This window comes from Synchiropus splendidus, chromosome 9 (assembly GCF_027744825.2).
Source record: "Synchiropus splendidus isolate RoL2022-P1 chromosome 9, RoL_Sspl_1.0, whole genome shotgun sequence".
NCBI lineage: Eukaryota > Metazoa > Chordata > Actinopteri > Syngnathiformes > Callionymidae > Synchiropus > Synchiropus splendidus.
This window is the reverse complement of record NC_071342.1, coordinates 10,037,798-10,057,382: the sequence shown is the minus strand read 5'-3', so window position 1 is coordinate 10,057,382 and position 19,585 is coordinate 10,037,798. Positions and strand designations below refer to the sequence as shown.

Sequence of the window (19,585 nt, the reverse complement as noted above, 5' to 3'; positions counted from 1 at the left end):
GATTAATTACATCTCCTACCGGCAGCAGTGGAACCACTGCTGAGAGGAGGAGGGCGACGGGGGGTGAGAGGAGGCTCCAGGCGTTCATTTGCTCAACTTTATTGCCACCTTTCGAGGCTGCATTGTGTCTCACAGATGGAAGTTATCTCTGGTGAGAATCAGCATACAGCGCGATGCCAACTTACCTGTATTCCACTGCATCATCTTGAGCACATTCCAAGCATAATATCTGTACAAACTGTGAGAAACATTATGTGAAATGTAAAATGCTGGAAAGGAGTATATTTGAAATAAAATCTAAAATTTGGCACAAGTGAGTTCTCACTGAACAATTATTTGAGATATTTTGAATTTGAAGGGAATAAAAATATTTTTAGGAAGCAAAAAGCATATATGCGTTAGTATAGACAGTAGTAGTAGTATAGATAGTAATAAATGTTTTGTGATGTCCATTTAAGCTCACATCAAACTCAAGGGCACCAGGTCATTTCATATGGCTCAAATTCAACCTGTTGCGTGTTGCAAATTCAAAGTGCACTGCTTCAAGTTCGAAGAGTGTCTCTTGTGCTGTCATTCAGAGACAGTGGTGAAGGAGAACAAGCACCGTAACACCGAACACAGAGATAAATACTTTCAGTTTGCACTGTGTTGTGGATGTCCAATGGCATAATTGATGCGTAGGTGTTTCAGTCAGGGTCAGGATGTGCAGGGGTAATGATCGTAAGCTCCCATTGTTGGACCATAGTTCCTCGTGATTATGTACTTCATTCACGATGCTGAAATGTCAACACCGTCAGTCAAGTTTTTGATGTCATTAGGTACTATATGTACTAACTGTATTCCACAAGCAAACCTTTACGGAGCACTACCCCAAAGCCTGAGGGCATGTCCCAATTCTCAACACTTGCTTTTGGCTCTAACACTCAGTTTTGCGCGTTGATGTGTTAGTGTAGTGCGTCCCAATACTCCTAAGACAGTGGGCACACTGTGTTCACTCTTGAAATGAGCCCTTCAAGCCGACGGGGCTCCGGAGCTGACTTGAAACGAAGAGTAAGATGAAGTATGGATTGATTCCCAGAATACTGAAGCGTGAATTGAAAAACTTTACTTAAAAACAATGGGGGATAGGACATCAGGGACATTTTAGTAACAAGGCCTACCCTTCCGTTTGTTTACTTTGTCCCCATGTCCTTTTTAGTGACCTAAAGGGTCCACCGGAGGAGTGGGCAAACTGTTCCACAATGGGCCGCAGTGGGTGCGGGTTCTTGTTCTGTTTTTTCAACTGCGCCTGATTGGTCAAACTGTGTTAGCTTATTTGGTTGGAACAAAAACCCTGCACTTTTAGGACCGGATTGGCCACGTGTCCGACAAAATTTACAGTACCGCATTAATGTGTATGTTGTTATTTCCTCTTACCTAATGACAGTTGGTTAGCATTCAGACTAACATTAACGTAAACGTAACACACCGCAAAATAGCACAAAATCTGTGTTGCTTCACCAAACGAAGTAAGATTATCAGCGCTGATGCAAGAGGTTGTAAAAACACTAGTTGGCATTTCCAATTCTTAGGGATGTCAGTCACTTCTTTCTTGTCGTTGGAGGGCACTTCATAGTGGAGGGCACTCAAAACCAAGTGCTAGTGTTAAGGGTGAGAAATGGGATTGGGCCTAACTATTACCCCCACTTTTTTGTTTTGTTCAGAAATGCCGCAGGAGGTGAAACATTTCCTTCTGTTCAAACCTAACATGCAACACGGATGCCTGATTTCTGCTTTGTCATAATCAAGAGTCAGTGCATTTTAGTCTCATATTTCCTGATCTGTCACTCATTTGGTGACACGACATTCGGCCCCTTACTAATGCTACGTTCCAGTTTTAGCACAAATGGGGAGTTGGAATGTCACAGCTGAATTCAGCGTCTTCCTGTTGGAAAAAAGAGAGTGAGGTCCACGCTAGTTGTTCTCACCTGTGCCTTGTCCACATGCAAGCAAATTCTTGATAAATACTTGCTGTGTTTGCAACTAGAAAACCTGGCAGTTGAAGAGCAAACACTGCGTTTCTTTTCACACATGCCGCTGATTCAAAACTTCTGCTTCCTGTTTAGATTCAGGGAGGCCATCTTGGTTTGTGGTGAGGATTCTCCCACTTTCCAACCTGAAATTTAGCATCAGGTGACATAACTGGGAGGCGTAACAGCAAATTTACGAGCACAACTGGAACGCATCACGTTTAAGTTCTTGGCCTGTTTGAGTTGACACTCCTGGTCTACACCCATGTCTGTATCAGGTGATTGGTTCATAGACTGCAACCAAGTAGATCTCATTGTACTTAGTTTAAGCCTTCAGTGTCCCAGCTGGGAATAAAGTTGGTATTGATGATGTCATTGTTTTCCTCAGTCTCACCCAACAACATCCTCCGTGCAGACAAATATAGCAGCGTTCACATGCCTACCCTTACAGCGCACTCTGACCCTTGGTTTGTTTTGGCTACAAGGTCCTGGGTGGGAGGGGTCAGCGTGGAACAATTGTCCTGGTCGAGGTGACCTTTAAAAGGAGCTTCAGTCCATTAAGGAGTCCATGATGATGACCTGCTCGCTGTCTTTTTTCATGTTAATGTGGACGTGTTCATTAAATCCATTAACCCTGAAGCAGTTCTTGTTGAATGTTGAGTGAAACATCTCCTGAATGGTCCTCTTGGTTGCCCTCCTTGTGACTCCTCGTCCTTCCTCTGCCCTGGTTTATCGCCAGCGTCACGTCCGACCCCACCAAGTTACTTCCTTGTTTTTCTTGCCACTCACTTTTCCTGTGCGCTGATATCCGTGGCAAAATAAACCAAACACAAACTTCTCACCTTCCAAGTCAAATAAACTTGGCACTTATGTCCATCCAGGAGAACAATAAACTTAACCCATGCGTGCGCACATCCTGGGTTTTTTTCGCTGACGTGTGCTCTGAAGCTCGCGTGCAGAGTTCACAGATGGGATTGGAAAGTGGGGTCCAGATGACTTGACGCCTCACCTGTCACCGGAGAGGGTTGTTTGGGATTATGTCAAACCTGCACGCATTGTTGCGTTTTAGTCAAATTACTCTGCTCTCATCTGAAATTATAGGCGCGCACGTGGCCCGGGAGACAGATGCCGCTTTGATGTGGCATTAGTTCATTTTATGGTATCAAATATTTGTTTTTATTTTGCTCACTTAACAAGTGTGTTTGGCTGCATCATCCTACATTTATTGTAGCGATGTATGAGACTGAAAAAGAGTTGATGGGTCGACATTGAGTCTTGAGTTAAGGGTTCCAGTTATCATGGTGTCCTGTCGATGAGTGAAAGAAAGAGAATGGAGGGCGAGGGGTGGCGGCAGGGTCATTGCTCTACCCATCAGTGTAGGTGGTGGTCTGAAAGCCCAAGCTCTGGATTGACCCATTGGTCTACAGACGGAGTCTCAACCTTCATCTCATACTTTGAGGACAGAGCGCAAGATTGTAGATACACGTATGAGCGTCTGGACGCTGCAAGTTTCTGAGCACTTTTTCGATTCAAGGATTACAATTATATAATACCATAGAAGTACACTGCCACAGCATGGGGAACCTGTATTGAATCATCACTGACCAAACTTTTGTCTGTAAAACAATGCATTTAAAATTAGTTAGAGGTGTGGTCAGTGACCTCGGAAAAGGGTTTGAGCAGGCCACTATTCAAGGGTTACCAGAGCTGATAGACATGTCACCAGACAAACATTTTGAGGGCTGTGTTAACATGATTCTAGATTCGTAGTGTGCTTTCCACTGGTGTTTAAAAAGCTCTCTGTTGTGTTGCTCTTGCTTCTATGTTTACATCTGCTGGGGGACACTGTGGGTATTAATACCTCTAATTCACTAGTGATGTATTTAACAATGAAGAGTGTGTGTGCGTCCTCTATGGCACACACACGGTCATACATGAAAGCGAGATGTTCCTCTACGATAACTGACTCAGCTGAAAACCCATGAAAACTAATGCAAATTGGTTTTTCCTGCTCTCCCCAGGTCGGTGGATTTGTTTGTAAACTAAAGGAAAACAAATAACCTGCTGCTTTATCTGGAGCTGCTATCATAAATTCTGCACCCTCCTCTCTCTTTTTCAGTTTGTTTCTGGACCAGTACCGAGCCAGCCTGGTCGATGCCATAAGGAGATTACTGCAGCCCAATGTAAGTGTGTACTGTACACCCCCTTATTTCACATCACCAGCCCCTTTCTCAATCATAATTAGGACTCACCCCGACCTCCTACACGTTAATAGTCTGAAGGGATTAATATCATGTAACGCTTTAATGCTTCTGCCTCGCTGTGATCGCACTCTCTTTCTCTCCACTGCTCTCCCTTCATCATAAAACCAGGGCAACTTCTTCCTTTTGCCCTCCTGATAAGACCCCCCGCCGTGACCGGCGAAGCAAATGGGGGGGAAAAAAAGCAAAAAGCTGGAAGAGATAGGGTTGAGATTTCTATTCATCTGAGGGAAGTGTGGTGCGTTTTAAGTACAGAGGCCATGTGGGTGGAGGGATTGTGTGTTTGTGAGGAAAGATGAGCAGACTGATGGAGGAATGGTTTTACATCAACTGTATTACTGGGCAATTAATTAAAATATATATGTATATACATTTTTAATCTGTACAATTTTGTCTCTTTTGTAGTGAAATATGATGTAATTGTTGTAGAATTTATGATATGATATTTATATTTTGCAGTAAATTCATGTGTACAAAGACTTGCCAAATAAACTCTTCTTTAGTTTTCCTTTATTTTGGGCGTTTTGTCTTGACATTTTGTTCTCACCTTTTGGCCTGCAAGTCCCTCGACCCCTGATTTTAGGTTCCAATTTCACAACAGACAAATTGGTGACTACAGTCCGGTGTGTCGTCACTGAACTCCAGTTTGTGGCCCTACAAACACCTTGAGTGGGTCTACTCCAGCCGAGGTATTTTTTTAGGCCTACAGCAGAGGTGGGAAATTAAATTTCCCAAGGGGCCAGGTTATATGTTGTGGGCCGTCAAACCCAAAGAAAGGAGGGTAAGGGAAAATTGAAGAAAATGAAGTGATGACTATGAAATTACACTTAAAAATGCACAGAAAATGTCGGTTTCTTGTGTTTTATTTAATTTAAACCACATTCCATCTAAAGATTTTCCATGTGTCTCATACATTTCAAGATCTAGTTTCAATTCTGATGTATTTTTAGGGACAAGAAATACTCCTGAATTAAGAAAAATAATCAAACACGATTATTATTATTATTATTACAATTATTATTCTGTTATATTTCAGTTTCATCATAATAAAGAATGCACGAGACAAAAATGTCAGAGACAACTACAATGCACGTTTTATAGTTGTACTCTGACTCCAGCAGGGCTACATAAATACAGAAAAGGGCCGCATTTGGCCCCCGGGCCACACTTTGCCCAAGTCTGGCCTAGCATGGACTGATGTAAAGCAATGTAGCACACATGCCAGGCCTGTGGGTGGCGTTGTATTGTCCTTGCTTGCTCATGCAGCTTGAGCGTCGACGAGATGGAGGTTTTATTTATGAGTCATAGGTAACTACAGATCAACGTTAGCTTGTTGCAGTACAACTAAAACCAAAGTCCAGGGGTTGGACACAGTAGTGGAAACACCTTAAAGCGGAAGCTCTTCTTCTTGCTGCTAGCAGGTGGAAAGGCAGCGCCGACATCCGGCTATTGTTCAACTGTTAAGTCTCTGTAATCCACGCACGATAATTCAGCAGCTAATATGATTTTAGTGTCGGCCTTCAGGCTGCCGCTGCCACAACAGGCTTTGCCAAATATGAAATAATTTGCTAAGCTGATTAAATAATTAACAAATCCATTACTACTTCCATCTAATGGCTCTAATTTGTGGCTCCTGACAAAGGTGGGCTGGATCCTCTTAATCAGCTGATTAGTGGCGGGAGGATTTTGTTTGTTTTGTTTGCTCCTGTGTGGAGCAGGGGATTGTACCACTGCATATTCACATGAAAAATCATCAGTCAGACAGGAGTTATCTGGCTCTTTCTCTTGTCTCTTTTCATCCTCCTGTGTGTGTGTGTGTGTGTGTGTGTGTGTGTGTGTGTGTGTGTGTGTGTGTGTGTGTGTGTGTGTGTGTGTGTGTGTGTGTGTGTGTGTGTGTGTGTGTGTGTGTGTGTGTGTGTGTGTGTGTGTGTGTGTGTGTGTGTGTGTGTGTGTGTGTGTGTGTGTGTGAGTGAGAGAAAGAGAGAGAGAGCACATCCCTTTTGCTCTGTTTAATTAGAACAATAATAACATGATCAGCATGAAATACAACTGCAAGCTGGAGGATTTCAAAGAAACTTTGAACCTGTTTCTAATCCTCTTAGTGTTTGCAGGACGTCTGCGATGAACGCACACACCCAAGCACGCGCACGCACGCACAGTCTCAGAGGTGTTTTGTCTTCCTTATACACATGCACACGTTTTTCTGGCATTGTTGATTGGATTTTATTTTTTAAGATTTTTTTCAGTTCATACTGAAACAACTATATAATTAACTGCATCATAGCTAATAACTACAACCACAATATTGCCAGGTTGAGACCAACTAACATGTGCATGAAAACGAGTTGATTGTTATGAACTCAGTCCAGCGAGACAGAGGACAGAACAGCTCCCTTCTTCAACATAATAACCCCAGGGTACAGAAAGAAGATGTTAGTAGTATAACACGTGTCATAAATGCAGCAAGTTGCTATGTTAGATCATATATATATATATATATATATATATATATATATATCCCCGACTTAAAACCTTTTTTTTTATTCAATTTCTGCCACCGCAGTGCATAGCAGCCCGGCAACGCATATGACAATTATGGCAGCCACCCGGCATCATGTACGAAAAAGTTGCTTAAAAACGCGACGGATTGACATTGTGTATCCTATACAGTCGTAACTACAACCCTCGCCTCAGGCATTTTTGAATGGCATTCGACTTAGGTCCAATCTGACTTACAACCGGTTGGTCGGAACCGATCCCGGTCGTAAGTCGGATGTTACTATATATATATATTGCTATCGCTATAGACTTACAATATCTAAACAAAATAACATAAATTGTGATGTCGATACAATACTGTGTCATCAAGTATCACGATGTTTGAGCTTCAAAAACATGTTTTCATATCAGAGAGTAAGAAGGATTGGCTGAAAAAGAGTCTTGCAAGGAAAGCACTTTATTTAGGATAAAAAATATTGTTCTGAAAGAACAGGATTTTCCACTACGAATATTGTCCTTATTATCTTTATCTTTACTCTATTATCTTTATTATCATAATAGTACACTTATTGCGAGCAAAACAAGTTTAGTATCACGCATTTATGTGACAAAAATGTGGAATTATTATTAGCTCAATCCGGTCGTTCAAGCTTGTGCTGTCTTCTTCGTTTGTTGATGAGAGTATTGCACCACCATCTACAGCCCTGGCATGTAAACTGCATTTAAAAAAAACGGACAGTAAAAATACATAGAGGTATTTTCTTCTTCTGTCTCTGCAGGGCCGGGCACTGGTGTTTGCGCCACTGCGAGGAGAAACCCTCAGACAGTTCTGTCGGCTGGCTGTGCAGGCCGGACTCTGTGTCTCTCAGAGCCAGCGGTATGACGCTCACGTTTGGGACATTCATCAAAAGGTATGTTTTGGTACACAATCATGGAGCGAAACGTTATATTATACATGGCGAGATTGGTCGTCCGTAAAAATGTGGTTCTAGGACAGGCTGCTCTCGTGGTCCCGGGAGCAGGGGATGGGGGGTTATGCTGCTGACCTCTGCGGGGGTGAGGGGGTTTCACAAATGACTGAGGCTGTATCATCTGTGGTCATCGACACCTGGGGTTGTGAAAAGTTTGTCGAAGTTGGCGGCAATGTCCAGCCAGTTAATGGAGCACCACTTTGATGGTTGAGGAGGAAAAAGAAGCGACAGAAAGCACACGAGTGGTCGTTGTTAAAAGAAGTGGAGTCCAGCTGTTAACTCCATTACAGCCTCAGAACGACTGGACAGCGAGGAGTGGACTCAATTGGTGCGCACGCGCTCACACTGGCCAAGCAATTGGTCCGACTGAACTGAAAAGTGCCTGGTAAAGTGGCCTGAATCACAGCGAGACAGAATGACTATCCGTTTAATGTTACTGCCAGGGTTTGTCACTCGCTTTATTTGGGATCATCGTTCTGATGTGGGCGGTGCCTTGTTTTTCCACAGAACCTTTTCTAAGTCCACATTTTGACTCTCGTACTCTTTCACTTTTATCAGTCATTTGTGACATTCTTGTTTTTCCCCCCAAACTGTTTTTTTTTTTGCTTTTAAGCTGGCCTGCATTGTGGGGAAGTGAACTTGTGGGGTGTGCTTAATTGGTTTCCTGCGGACACTCCGGTTTCCTCCCCCAGTCCAATAACATCCAGAGGTTAATTGATGACTGGTCATTGTCACCAGTTGTGCGAGGTGGTCTCTCTCTATGTGTCTGAGAGGGGCTTTTATTACCATGTTGCTGGTGATGCCAGCTGTCTCCTCTCTCAGCTCAGCGGAACAGAAGAAAGTCAGACTTTGACTTAAACTTGTCGAATTATTTTTATTGTTGCAGTGCTTCATGAGACATGTCGCCTCATTGATACACTTTGTGGCTGTACTTGATGTGGGTGGGTAATTACCTTTACACAGGGGCCACATGATATAAAAACAAATAAAATGTAGTTACTAAAGTATTAGGAAACAAGGAGGAATTATGTCAATATGCGATAAACCACTGAGGTGGCCTTCCATGATGTTCCAGGCATGTCCCACCTGGGCCACCATCAGGCTGGCTTTTGCTCATAGAACCAGCTTTTCTAATTTAATGTAACATTTAAATACAGCTGCTAATAGCTGCAGTGGGAAGAAAAAACAGACTTTTTTTTAAAGATTTACAGTGACGTCACTTATTGTTATTATTATTATTTTAACATTCCATGGACCGTGTCCAAGGCAAAAAAAAATAGGATGTCTGTTCCAATCATTTCAGATTTGAAGTCAAAACTATTGAAAGGGCACAAGTTCAGATGAAGAAATGAAACTCCACATAATTAACCAAAACTAATTTGTGTTTGGGTCGTGAACCAATCCGGAACGTTCGCAGCAGAGTTGTGTTTTGAGTCTTTTGAGGATTCAGTTTTGTTTCACTTTGCACTGCTTTAATGAATATTAAATGAATGAAAGCCAAAACACACAAGTTGTTACTTTGCTGCTCGGGTGAGGTCAGATGTGTTGAGCAGAATTTACGGAGGACTTTAATGAGGTGTGCGTGTTGTTTCCATGAGGTCCATGCCAGGAATGGTCTCAGATAAAAACTTATTGTGGTGCGTTCGGCCTCAGCTGGAGTGGGAGCGGCGACAGAAGAGCCGCAGTCATTTTCGCAAAAGGATACCATGCTCTATAAAAGAACAAAACCCAAGGACAAAGACAGACGGAAGAGAAAAGGGAAGAAGTTAAACACGAGTGAAAGCAAGAAGTAGCTCCCATGGGACTTAAGTGGAGGCTGCTGTCGCTGCTGTCAAATTTGAAAGAAATACAAGTTTGAGAAATGGGAGAATTGATCACATCTCAAGGCCAAAGAATATAAATGGTTTGTTCTGAATCGCTGCAGAAAATTGCCACTCAGACCTGTTTTAGTGTGAAACGCGTGTTTGACAACAGAGAGAGCGTGAAACTGGAATCACCCATCACTGTTTTCCACCCTTGTTTTTCGATAAGAGGACCAAGTAGCAACACTGTACAGATAGAAATGAATGAGCTTAATTGCACTTCACATATACACGCGCACACACACACACACACACACACACACACGTTTGTATTGCTTCCCTGTGGGGACATTGTCACGTTTGTCATCGCCATAACCCTTTCCCCAGCCTTACACCCTTGACTTAACCCTAACACAAACATACACACACATACAGACGTTTGTATCTCTATCCTTGTGGGGACCTCTCATTGCCATGGTGCTTTCCCCGGCCTCTCCCCCTAAACCTAACCATCCAAAACACATGGCTAACCTTAACCAGGACTCAAGTTGAAACCCTGTTATAATTGAAGGTTTAATCCTCAAATGATGCTTCAACTTGTGAGGTCCCCACAAAATCAAAAGGCCCCCACAAGGATAGCTATACCAGGTACGCACACACACACACACACACGCGCGTTCACACAAATGTGATTCAATCTTCTGTGCTTATCTTGATGAACGCATACTTTCAAATGGGCAGCTGCCACTCATTTGCACTTCACTCCACATTAGCTCATTCCACCATCCATGTTGTGCACTAGGTGAGGAGTTTAACAGTGTCATTGAGCTGGAATTCCACAACAATCTGTAGTTACATGGTACTTTAAATGACCCAAGAGCAGAATTTTGAGCATTGAAAACTCTGAAATCTCAAGTAACTCCACATTTTAATGGAATTATTGCTCCATGACGCCAATAAAGTCTTGCCCACTCCACCTTAAGTCAAACATACATTTGAATCATGGCTTAAACTAGAGACAAGATCCTTATTTACTTACTTTGACTCCCAGCGAATGGTGAGCACTGCAAAGATGATGGTCCACATACAATAAACCAATGTAGCTCGTATACTTTAGTCATGAATCAGCATCTTTGTATTGTCCACTCTGTGTTACAGTGTATCTAAGGACTTATTTATGTTCGGATGTGCACTAGCAAACCTTGCTTGACCCGACCAGTTGTTCCATTCAAGCTTAAAATCTGCCTAAGGGTGGAAAAATGTAAACGTTTCTTTGCAGCCTTCAGCCATTTCAGTTTACCCAGTAAACTGGATTAAAGGAACTTTGTGTGGAACTGTGACAAAGCAAGATTTGAGTTCAGCACCAGGTCAGAACAGCCCAGGTCACAAATTCCAACTGGTCGATACTGACTCCAGCAACACAACACTTATGTAGCTTTTAATAGAGCTAGTCGTGTAGTGTCACTGTCATCCAGACATAAAGTGTCCTGGCTGTCAGTGTTCATGGTTGGACTCTCTTAACATCCATAAAACCCTGAACCAAATCGTACAAACACATTTGGTGATCATACCTGGAAATATTTATGTATGTTAGATATTAAATATGGATTCCAGAGTCACTATCTTATTGTTCTTCGAGTACATCTTTTCATTCTTCATCTTTCACTCTTTGTCCAGATACTTCTTCTTTACTTCTAGGCATTGTCTTCACATTCATCTTTCTCTTCTTCTCCTCCGCCTTCTTTTTCTTCTGTCTTCTTCATATTCTTATTAGTTTTGCTACCACTACTGATCGAGCAAATAAAATGTGTATATCGTGGGTCGCATTATCAGGGTTTGATGATGTCACGAGAAGAAGGACCAAAACACCGATTTAATCCAGCCACACAAGCATCCAGGTGTCGCTGAATTCTATCTGTGTGTTAAGATGATAATTTTCTGCTTTCATTTGACAATACAGGAATTCTCTGTTTGATATTGTGCGGTCTCCCAAACACACTCTCAACCTCTGACACCGGCACACTCGAGGGGCCGACAGCAGCCGGCAAGCAGGCCCATCGCGCGGCAGATAGTCACTGTAAGAAGTGTGTGTACGCGTGTGCGTGTGTAAGCCCTGCGCTGGGACAGGCAGACAGGGCCGGTGCGTTATCCTCTTATCCCCACTGTTGTGGAATAGAGAGGCGAGCAGCTGGAGGGACTGCAAGCAGCCTGATAATGCCGGCGCTATTTTCCAACCCGCCATCTTAATCTTGTTACTCAAATGGTTGTGAAGAGAGAGTCATGAATTTTAATTTCTCTGAAAACACGCACACATGCAGAGGCAGGAGAGTCTTGTGCACATGTCAACATCCCTGGTCTCTTCCTCCAACAAAAGGCGTCTTCCCTCTGCTTGTCTGGACTGGCCGCCGCCTTCCCTCTCTCCTTCACAAGATATACTTGTCTGATGGTCGATGGACTACAGTAACTAAGGGAGGAAGTTCATGGTGTGGCTGCGCCTTGCTTTGTGAAGTTAATGCCACTAGTGCAGACGACGCTATCTTCTTTGCCATCATTGGTTCTGGAAACGGCTAAAATCGCTGACATGCCAGCAGAGTAAACAAATGTTTTCGGACTTCTTAAGTGTGCGTACATCTCTATGAGAGAAATAGTAATTTGTTTTGGTTGGACTAATGCTGCGTTCCAATTGTCCTCGGAACAGGGAAACTAACGGCTCCGCCCCCTGAGTCAGAAGGTGGGAGAATTCTCACCAGCCCGAGTTTGCAATCCAAGATGGCTGCTCGGGATGTCAACTGCAAGGAGACATCCTATAATACTGAACCATTCCCATTATATATATATATATATATATATATATATATATATATATATATATATATATATATATATATATATATATATATAATCATGTAAATTTAAATATGCGGGCGGTATATGCGGTCTATGCTAATAGTGGCTGTCGCTAGCCTGGTCGATGTCTGCGACACTGTTGACAGAGTGTTTTCCTTTGGTAACTCGAACACGACGAACTCTGCTGTGACATCATTCCCAGCTCTTACTTTGCACTTCCGAGGTAAATGGACTGCAGAATAAGCTATGTACATAACCTGGTTAATAACTAGTTAATCCGGCATGTTAGCGATTTTTTTTTTTTGTAAGTGATTTGCCTGTGTGCTAGCATCTGTGTCACTCAGACTGAAGTGAAGACAACCTAGTGATGCTGATGTGTAGATCTGAGCCAAGGTCTTAAACACTGAATCATAGTCTTCCTCGGATGATTCAATTTTCTTTTGAAACAAAAAAGCAGTGATGAGTTTTCCACACATGACATGACGTGAATGTTGCGTCATATGCTAAGTATTTGCACCGGGAATAGCTTGATTCGAATACTCTACTACCATGAATTCCACACGGGAATATTAGCCCCACTCACTATATTGAAGAAGGAAAGTCAATCTTGTTCATACATAAACCGCATTGGTCTGTAAGCCACGGGTTCAGTGCTGCTGTCTGCGCCACAGAAAGGTCAGTGGTGCACCAAGCTTAATGCATGAGGATCACTTTTTTTAGTTTTTTGAGAGCTTTGCGGTAAATACGCCTGTGATTTCATCAGTTTGATGTGACGAGTCTCAATATTTTGGCAGCATGACGCTCTTTCACCTTTCACCACAGCGAGTCTCCATCCCCTAGCAGATTTTTATCAGAAACATCCTGAAAACATGAGACTTAAAAATTGTGATTCTTGATTTTAACTACAAAGAATGTCTTATTTATTCCCTCATTTTGTCAATTGACACAGACATTCACTGAACACCTCTCAGCAGGAAACATATTTCAGTTTGACTTTCTCATCTACGATGCATTATTAGTACGTTCATAAGACGTCATGATGCATTCATCAAGTTTTATAAATGTATAACAAGGTTTCCTGAGTTTAAGAGACCAGTGTTATTTGTAACTACCCTGTACGGTGTGTTTAGGTTAGGCGCCTAACCAGTCTACTTTAAGTGTTGCCCAGATTTCTTCTGTCCGCTTCACAACCCACTTCTCTATTTACTCAAGCCTTTCCTTCCATCCCTCCTTCTACTCAATTCTTCATCCAGCCAATCTCCCATTCTCCGTTTCCTAATCCCGCCGAGAGAGAGCCTCAGACATCCGGTTCATCCGTCCATCCCTTCTTGTCTTGCAGACCCCTCCCCTTCCTTGGCCACCTTGTTCACTTTCCCTCTGATGTGCGCAGGCAGGGCAGGAGAATAAATGGATTTGGAGAAATAGAGAGGCTAAAAAAACGGGAGGAAGAAAGAGCTGGGTCGAAAGTAGCAATAAAATAAATGACTTGCCTTGCAATGGGAAAAAAAAAAAAGGAGGGAGAAAGATTGTGGCGGCGGTGGTGGAGTGGGGGGCCGGCTCGCGAGCCGATTTAGCCAGCCACCCATGAAGCTGATTAGGCAGCCTGCGATCAGGAGGAACAGCTTTGCTTGTTAAACTTTTCACCTCTGCGAGCTCTCAGCCCTCACCGCGTTAAGGTCCTCCTCTCTCCCCGCTTCCCCCGGCCCATCCCTCCATCTATCGCTTCCTTGCTCCTTCCGCCTGGTAGAATTTGAATGTGAATGCTGGCTGCGGTCCCCCGCTTCGGCTTAGGCAGCTGCCCCTCCACACCCAGCAGCCCCAATGGGCCGTCTGCGCTCTGCCTCTCTCCCCCTTCGCCTTCCCTTTTCAGTCACCCTCCTTGGGGGTCAGAGGTTCAACCACTGGCCAGTGACTGGAGGGATGGCCGGAGGAAGATAACAAACATGAGGAACAGTCAGGGACGAGGGGTGGGACCGGAGCTGGGACTCAATGTGCTGACACATGCTGTCTTCGAACAAAAAAGGGGATTTGAACCGAAATCTGAGGTGAAGGCTCGGCACGATTTATGTTTCTGCCAGCGGGTGCTTGTATTGTGCCCCCTCCGAAAGGAGCCCACTCACATCCACACAGCGCCAGCGGCGGCCATCACCAGCCAACAGAGATGATGAATGCAAACAGACCAACTGCTAATTTGTCCACTGTCAGTGTCTGTATTTGGGAACTTCCTAAAGAGTCTGCCCTCGACGACTCTTGGAGGCCTGTGAGTTCTCACGTGTTGCCACTTGTTTGCTCCCAGTTCTGCTTGAGTCATGATTCGATTTTGATTTAAGGGGTGAGTTCATCATGTGGGGCGCCCAAGAGCCCTGACTCACAGGGACAGGCTGAAGTACTAGTACTAGTTATCAATCAGAAGTAGAAGAATTTTGTAACCCAGCGATGGTAGTTGGGAAAAAAATTATAAAGTGAAGTAAATAAATAAGTAGTGTGGAAATATTAACATGTTTTTCTTGGTAATTATCGATAGAATCTCATAATACCAGTAGGTTCCCATACCTTTTATACTTACTATGTTTAGATTATTATTTTTTGCATAACATTTTTATTCATTTATTCATAATATTGTACAAAACAAACGAGTAAATGATGCTATGAATTATGTGCCTCGACATCCACTATTCCCTCCATCCATTACACATTATTTATAAATACCTTTAGTATTTAGAAATGTCCCTTCTACCATAATGAATTCATACAAACAAATAGAATTGCATTGCTGTAAAGTTACATGTGAATTTTGTGAATTGTTGGTCCCCTGGGCTTGTTTTTAAATTATTGCGTTTTTGTTTATAGATTTTTGATTTTTTTTTTTTAAGTTTCGTATTTTATTCAAGTTCCTTTATTCTATGTGTGTTCACAAGTATTTCATTTATGTAAATGTAATCTTCCTCTACCTAAAACAAACATTTTTGAAAGCTCCATCAATTTTTTTTCTGTCTCAGTTTTTATCAACTCAAAACTGAAATCCTCTGAAAAAAAGACAAGGCATTCACAGTGAATTAAAGTGTGCGTCCTGATTGTCTTCAACCGTCTCATCGTGAAGCGGAAGCTTCCACTTCCTTGGTTCCTCTCTGACCTCATGAGGGCTGGAGAGATACAAGACAAAGCAGCGGTCTTTTGACGCCACTCATGTTGCCAAGCGCCCAGCCTTCACCTGTATTTAGCTCTCTGTAAAGTTAGCAAAAACTGTGGCTGCTGCTGCTTTGAAACGCTAACTTGAGGTGGGAGAAACTGGAGTCTTTACTCTGGCGTCCGTCGTCTTATGATTGCTCACAATGAAGTCAGTGACGACTGATAATGAAGCAAATGGAACTTCTACTTGCTTCCATGCCCTGGCGAGCGTGGAGGGGAGCGCTCTGCATTGTGGCCAAAGTTATACTTGACTACCGTGCTGCTCCGCTTCCACCTCCAGCAGGAGGCATTGAAGAGGAGAATAAAGCTGCGGCTTCTTTATTTAATCTCTTCTATTTCCGTCCGAACAGGTCGACGCAGCTATGTATCAACCGAGGTCTTCCTTATTCACAGCCCGCTTTACTTAGTGTTACTTAGATTTTGACCTTCACCGCGCAGAATGGTCTGCATGCTGAGAGTCGCCTTTCACATTCACCCACTGAAAAGAAGCCGCTACAATGAGCTCACTTGAAATCAGATTTTTGTCAGAATCTGAGCGTTAATTGAGTCGGATTCAATTAAAAAATAGACACTGTAGTATGAGTTAGCAGCGGCTATTGAACACGGACGCCATCTTTTAAAATATCCGCAGAAGATTTTTTAACTGGAACCCTTCATTGGCTTCCATTGTCTGCATTCACACTAGACCTCCTATTATAAGCCAAACAGTGTTAACTGATATAACCTGAATAGAGTTTTACCGGCAAAATATTGAAATGACTCTTCACGGCTCGTATTAAAATGAAGGTTACGGCAGAGAGGAGAGGGTGGGAGAAATATATTTACTTTTCTCTGGCTCCCAAATGGTGCGGCTCTTATGAGAAAACTTTATCGGAATGACAACAATAGTATTACAATGCAAAGAAAGTTTGGAAACTTGTCTATGGAGAAAATTTTGGTTAATAAATGAAGAGTGAAGAGAAGGTCTTCTAACTTCTCTTTTAATTATTAATAACTTTTAGGCTGGCAAACAAAATGTTTTATTTGAATTAAATTCCTTGAAACAGTGTTAACATTTTCTCTGCTGCACTTTGAATCTGAAAACTACAGAATAGAAGTAGTCATAATGGGCGGACGACAACTGTGAAGCCTGTCCATCACTGCGAGTTCCATATTGCATTGCAACAGTTGAAGCTGCGAGAGCCAAAGCTGTGTTGGAAAAGAAATTCAATACGCACGTGTCCCGCACTTAGTAAAAGACATGTTTGTGTTTCAGATGCTGAAGGAAGGGAAAGACACCTACGACGAGAACATCCACTTCCCCAACCTCATCACGCTGACCAAGGAACCGCAATCGTCCAGTCACTAACACCCAGCACGTCCAGTCACCAACTCTCCACCAGCTTCTGTGACCTCCACATCCAAACCAAGAAGTTTGGATCCATCTTCATGTTGACTTCAGCAGCTGTTTATTGAAGCCACTGCTGTTAAACAGGCCGCTTCAATCTGCGTAATCCAGCTCTTGGCTTGTGAAGGAGTCGCTCAGAGTTTTACTGATGCTTTACTGACTGTGCTCAATATACACAAAAGGGCAGCTTCATCTGGAACTCATCAGCATTTTTAAAGACGAGGAAAGTTTTGTTTTTGTCGTCAGAATTTCTGGTCATCAAGAGAGTGGAAGATACAGGAAGGCAGTGAGGCGATCTCAGGTATTGCTGTGTGACATTAACACTGTGGTTCAGCCGATAAGTCAGGCCTGGATTTCTTGCCCTCCAATAACCCGACACTGTACTGTTCAAAGTGACTGTCCCGCCCACTTCTGGTTCGACGCTTCACGGCAGCAAGCGCTGCTAGTTTTTCAACACTTTCTCAAACTTGTCTATCACTGTGATGAGTATACGAAACAAAATCTCAGCACGTAAAATCATCATCTGGCGATCCAGTGCCTTGTGGGACGGCCTCCTTCAGCCCGTCGAGGTGCCACAGCTTGACCCCAAAACTGTGGATGAGTACACCGTCGGCTGTCTTTCAAAAAGTAAAGTTTGGACTGCAGCCTCTTTGAGTTCTAAGCCTCGGCTTCTCAGTGTTCTCCAGAACACTAACATACCGAGTGAAACAACAGGCATTTTCCACACTGGAAGAGAGACAGACCATGTACGTCGGCCCCTGGACCTGTTGCAGGCCCTGCTCCACACCTGGCAACCCATTCTGAGCTGCCCCATCTGCAGGTAGCCTGTTAATCCAGATGTTGTGATGTACATGTCAAGACAAAACTGTGACACTCACGTAACATAAACAAGATGGCCGGTTGACTGGTACTGTAAGTCCAGACAGTTATTCTCACGTCAAATGCGGAGTAATCGCGTGGCCATTTTAAAATATCTTTGTCGACAAATGTGCTCAATGGTGTTAGTTTTGAGTTCAGTCTTTATTCCTTTCTTACTTGTACCTGATTGTATTTGAAGAATTGAAGGCGCGTTCTTGCTTTAGTTGTCCATCCGTCACTGTGATTCACTGCTATTGCTAAAAACCACCCGCCAACTACTGTGCTGCAGTGCTTCTGACACTGAAGTATTGATCGTGCTCAGATCCGCAGATTGTGAATGTATTAGTCAGCGGTTCTTCTGAGGGATACTGGCCCTGAGTCAGTATTTCCCTGTTTCTGTTTTTCTCTCATGTTTCAGGCCGTGGCGTCCATTAATTCAAGTTTGTCGCTTTCACCAGTCAGACACAGTTCACACGATCAAGCATTTGTGTCCATGCGTACAAGTGCCTGCCATCAGCTGTTGAGGACTCAAACTAAAAGTCTTAAAAAAATAAAGAAAGATGGGTGCAAGGCACAAGAGAGTCAGTGTTGGGAGTCAAAGCCACTGCCTGCTGCCGATGAGATGCCGGGCCCTCGAGCCGCCTTCATGGACTGGACAGCAGAGTTTAGGTGGTTCTTTTTTTTTTTTTTTCTTTCTACTGCATAGTACTATGCCACCTGTTGTACATGAAACATTTTTTTCTTCAAATATTCAGGTCTCTTCCTGTATTTTACAGTTTTGCATGACTGTATTGAAATGATGTTTTTTGTGGTGCTGTGATTTATCCTTTCAATAATTTATTGTTGCATTTGATTTTGAAATATTTTACTGACACCCTTATCAAATACTGCAGTGTCTTGTTTCACTAAAACCTTACAAAAAAAAACCAAAATAAAAAAATACTTGATCAGAAAACCCTGTATTTGACTCCAATGAGTTATTTTTTGGTGTTTCATTTCATTTTCCATTCACTGTCATAACACAGTTTGAAGCTATAATTACCACTGTTTGTATTATTTGGAAAAAAGTCAACCATGAAACAGGTGAAGAGATGCCAAATATCTTCACCCATTGTCTCTCACCAATTCAGTGGTTGTGATCAACAAGTTTAACTTGATGGATGACCCTCCAGAACTTGTTTCCATGAATGCTTTTAATGTGAAGGACAACTCTCTTGACATCTGCGTTGCCTTCAAGTGCTTTTACTTTGAAGAATACATTTTTTGTGCCTAAAAATAGTTTACTTCAGATTCTTTTGTTTCTTGTCGTCCGCCTGTTCTTCACGTTCAGCTTTATCAAAACGCCTCGGTTGGTAATTCTCTTCTAATCCCTCACATAAGCAAACAAAGCAGCATGTTTTCTCTGTAGATTTTATAAAACATAATAATAATAATTCCTGCCTGTGATGTGCGGCGGCTTTGCTAAGCAGCTTGTGTGTTCCTCGCACATGTAATAAAGTTTCTTCAGATTGGCTGTGGCCCCGGTTTGAAGCACAATGGTCTCCTGCGGCCTGAGCTGGTAGCAGAGCGGCTAACACACACACACACACACACACTCGCACACATATCAAGCCCAGTCAACAGTCTGGCCCTCCACAGGAATAAAAGAGAGAGGGATAAAGAAGGAGGGAATGTGGTTCACAGCAGCTAATCCTGCAGACTCACTCTGCTGTTTATCAGTGAGGAGGAAGAGGAGGAGGAGGAGGAGGAGGAGCGGCGACTC

The 19,585-nt window shown here is 43.0% G+C and overlaps 1 protein-coding gene across 3 annotated transcripts in view; it reads left to right on the top strand.

The window, feature by feature from the left end:
• camkmt (calmodulin-lysine N-methyltransferase) overlaps nucleotides 1-18,783 on the top strand; it is a 98,461-nt gene extending 79,678 nt beyond the window's left edge. For 2 of the 3 annotated variants that reach the window (XM_053874900.1, XM_053874899.1), the window contains 3 exons: nucleotides 4,129-4,192; nucleotides 7,549-7,680; nucleotides 16,834-18,783. In XM_053874900.1, coding sequence (XP_053730875.1) covers nucleotides 4,129-4,192; nucleotides 7,549-7,680; nucleotides 16,834-16,926 — 289 coding nt within the window. In that variant the 3' untranslated portion in view covers nucleotides 16,927-18,783. Of the gene's footprint in view, nucleotides 1-4,128; nucleotides 4,193-4,381; nucleotides 4,579-7,548; nucleotides 7,681-16,833 lie in introns of those variants that run through there. The other variant, XM_053874901.1, reaches the window with a different exon arrangement.
• Nucleotides 18,784-19,585: the final 802 nt, after the last annotated feature.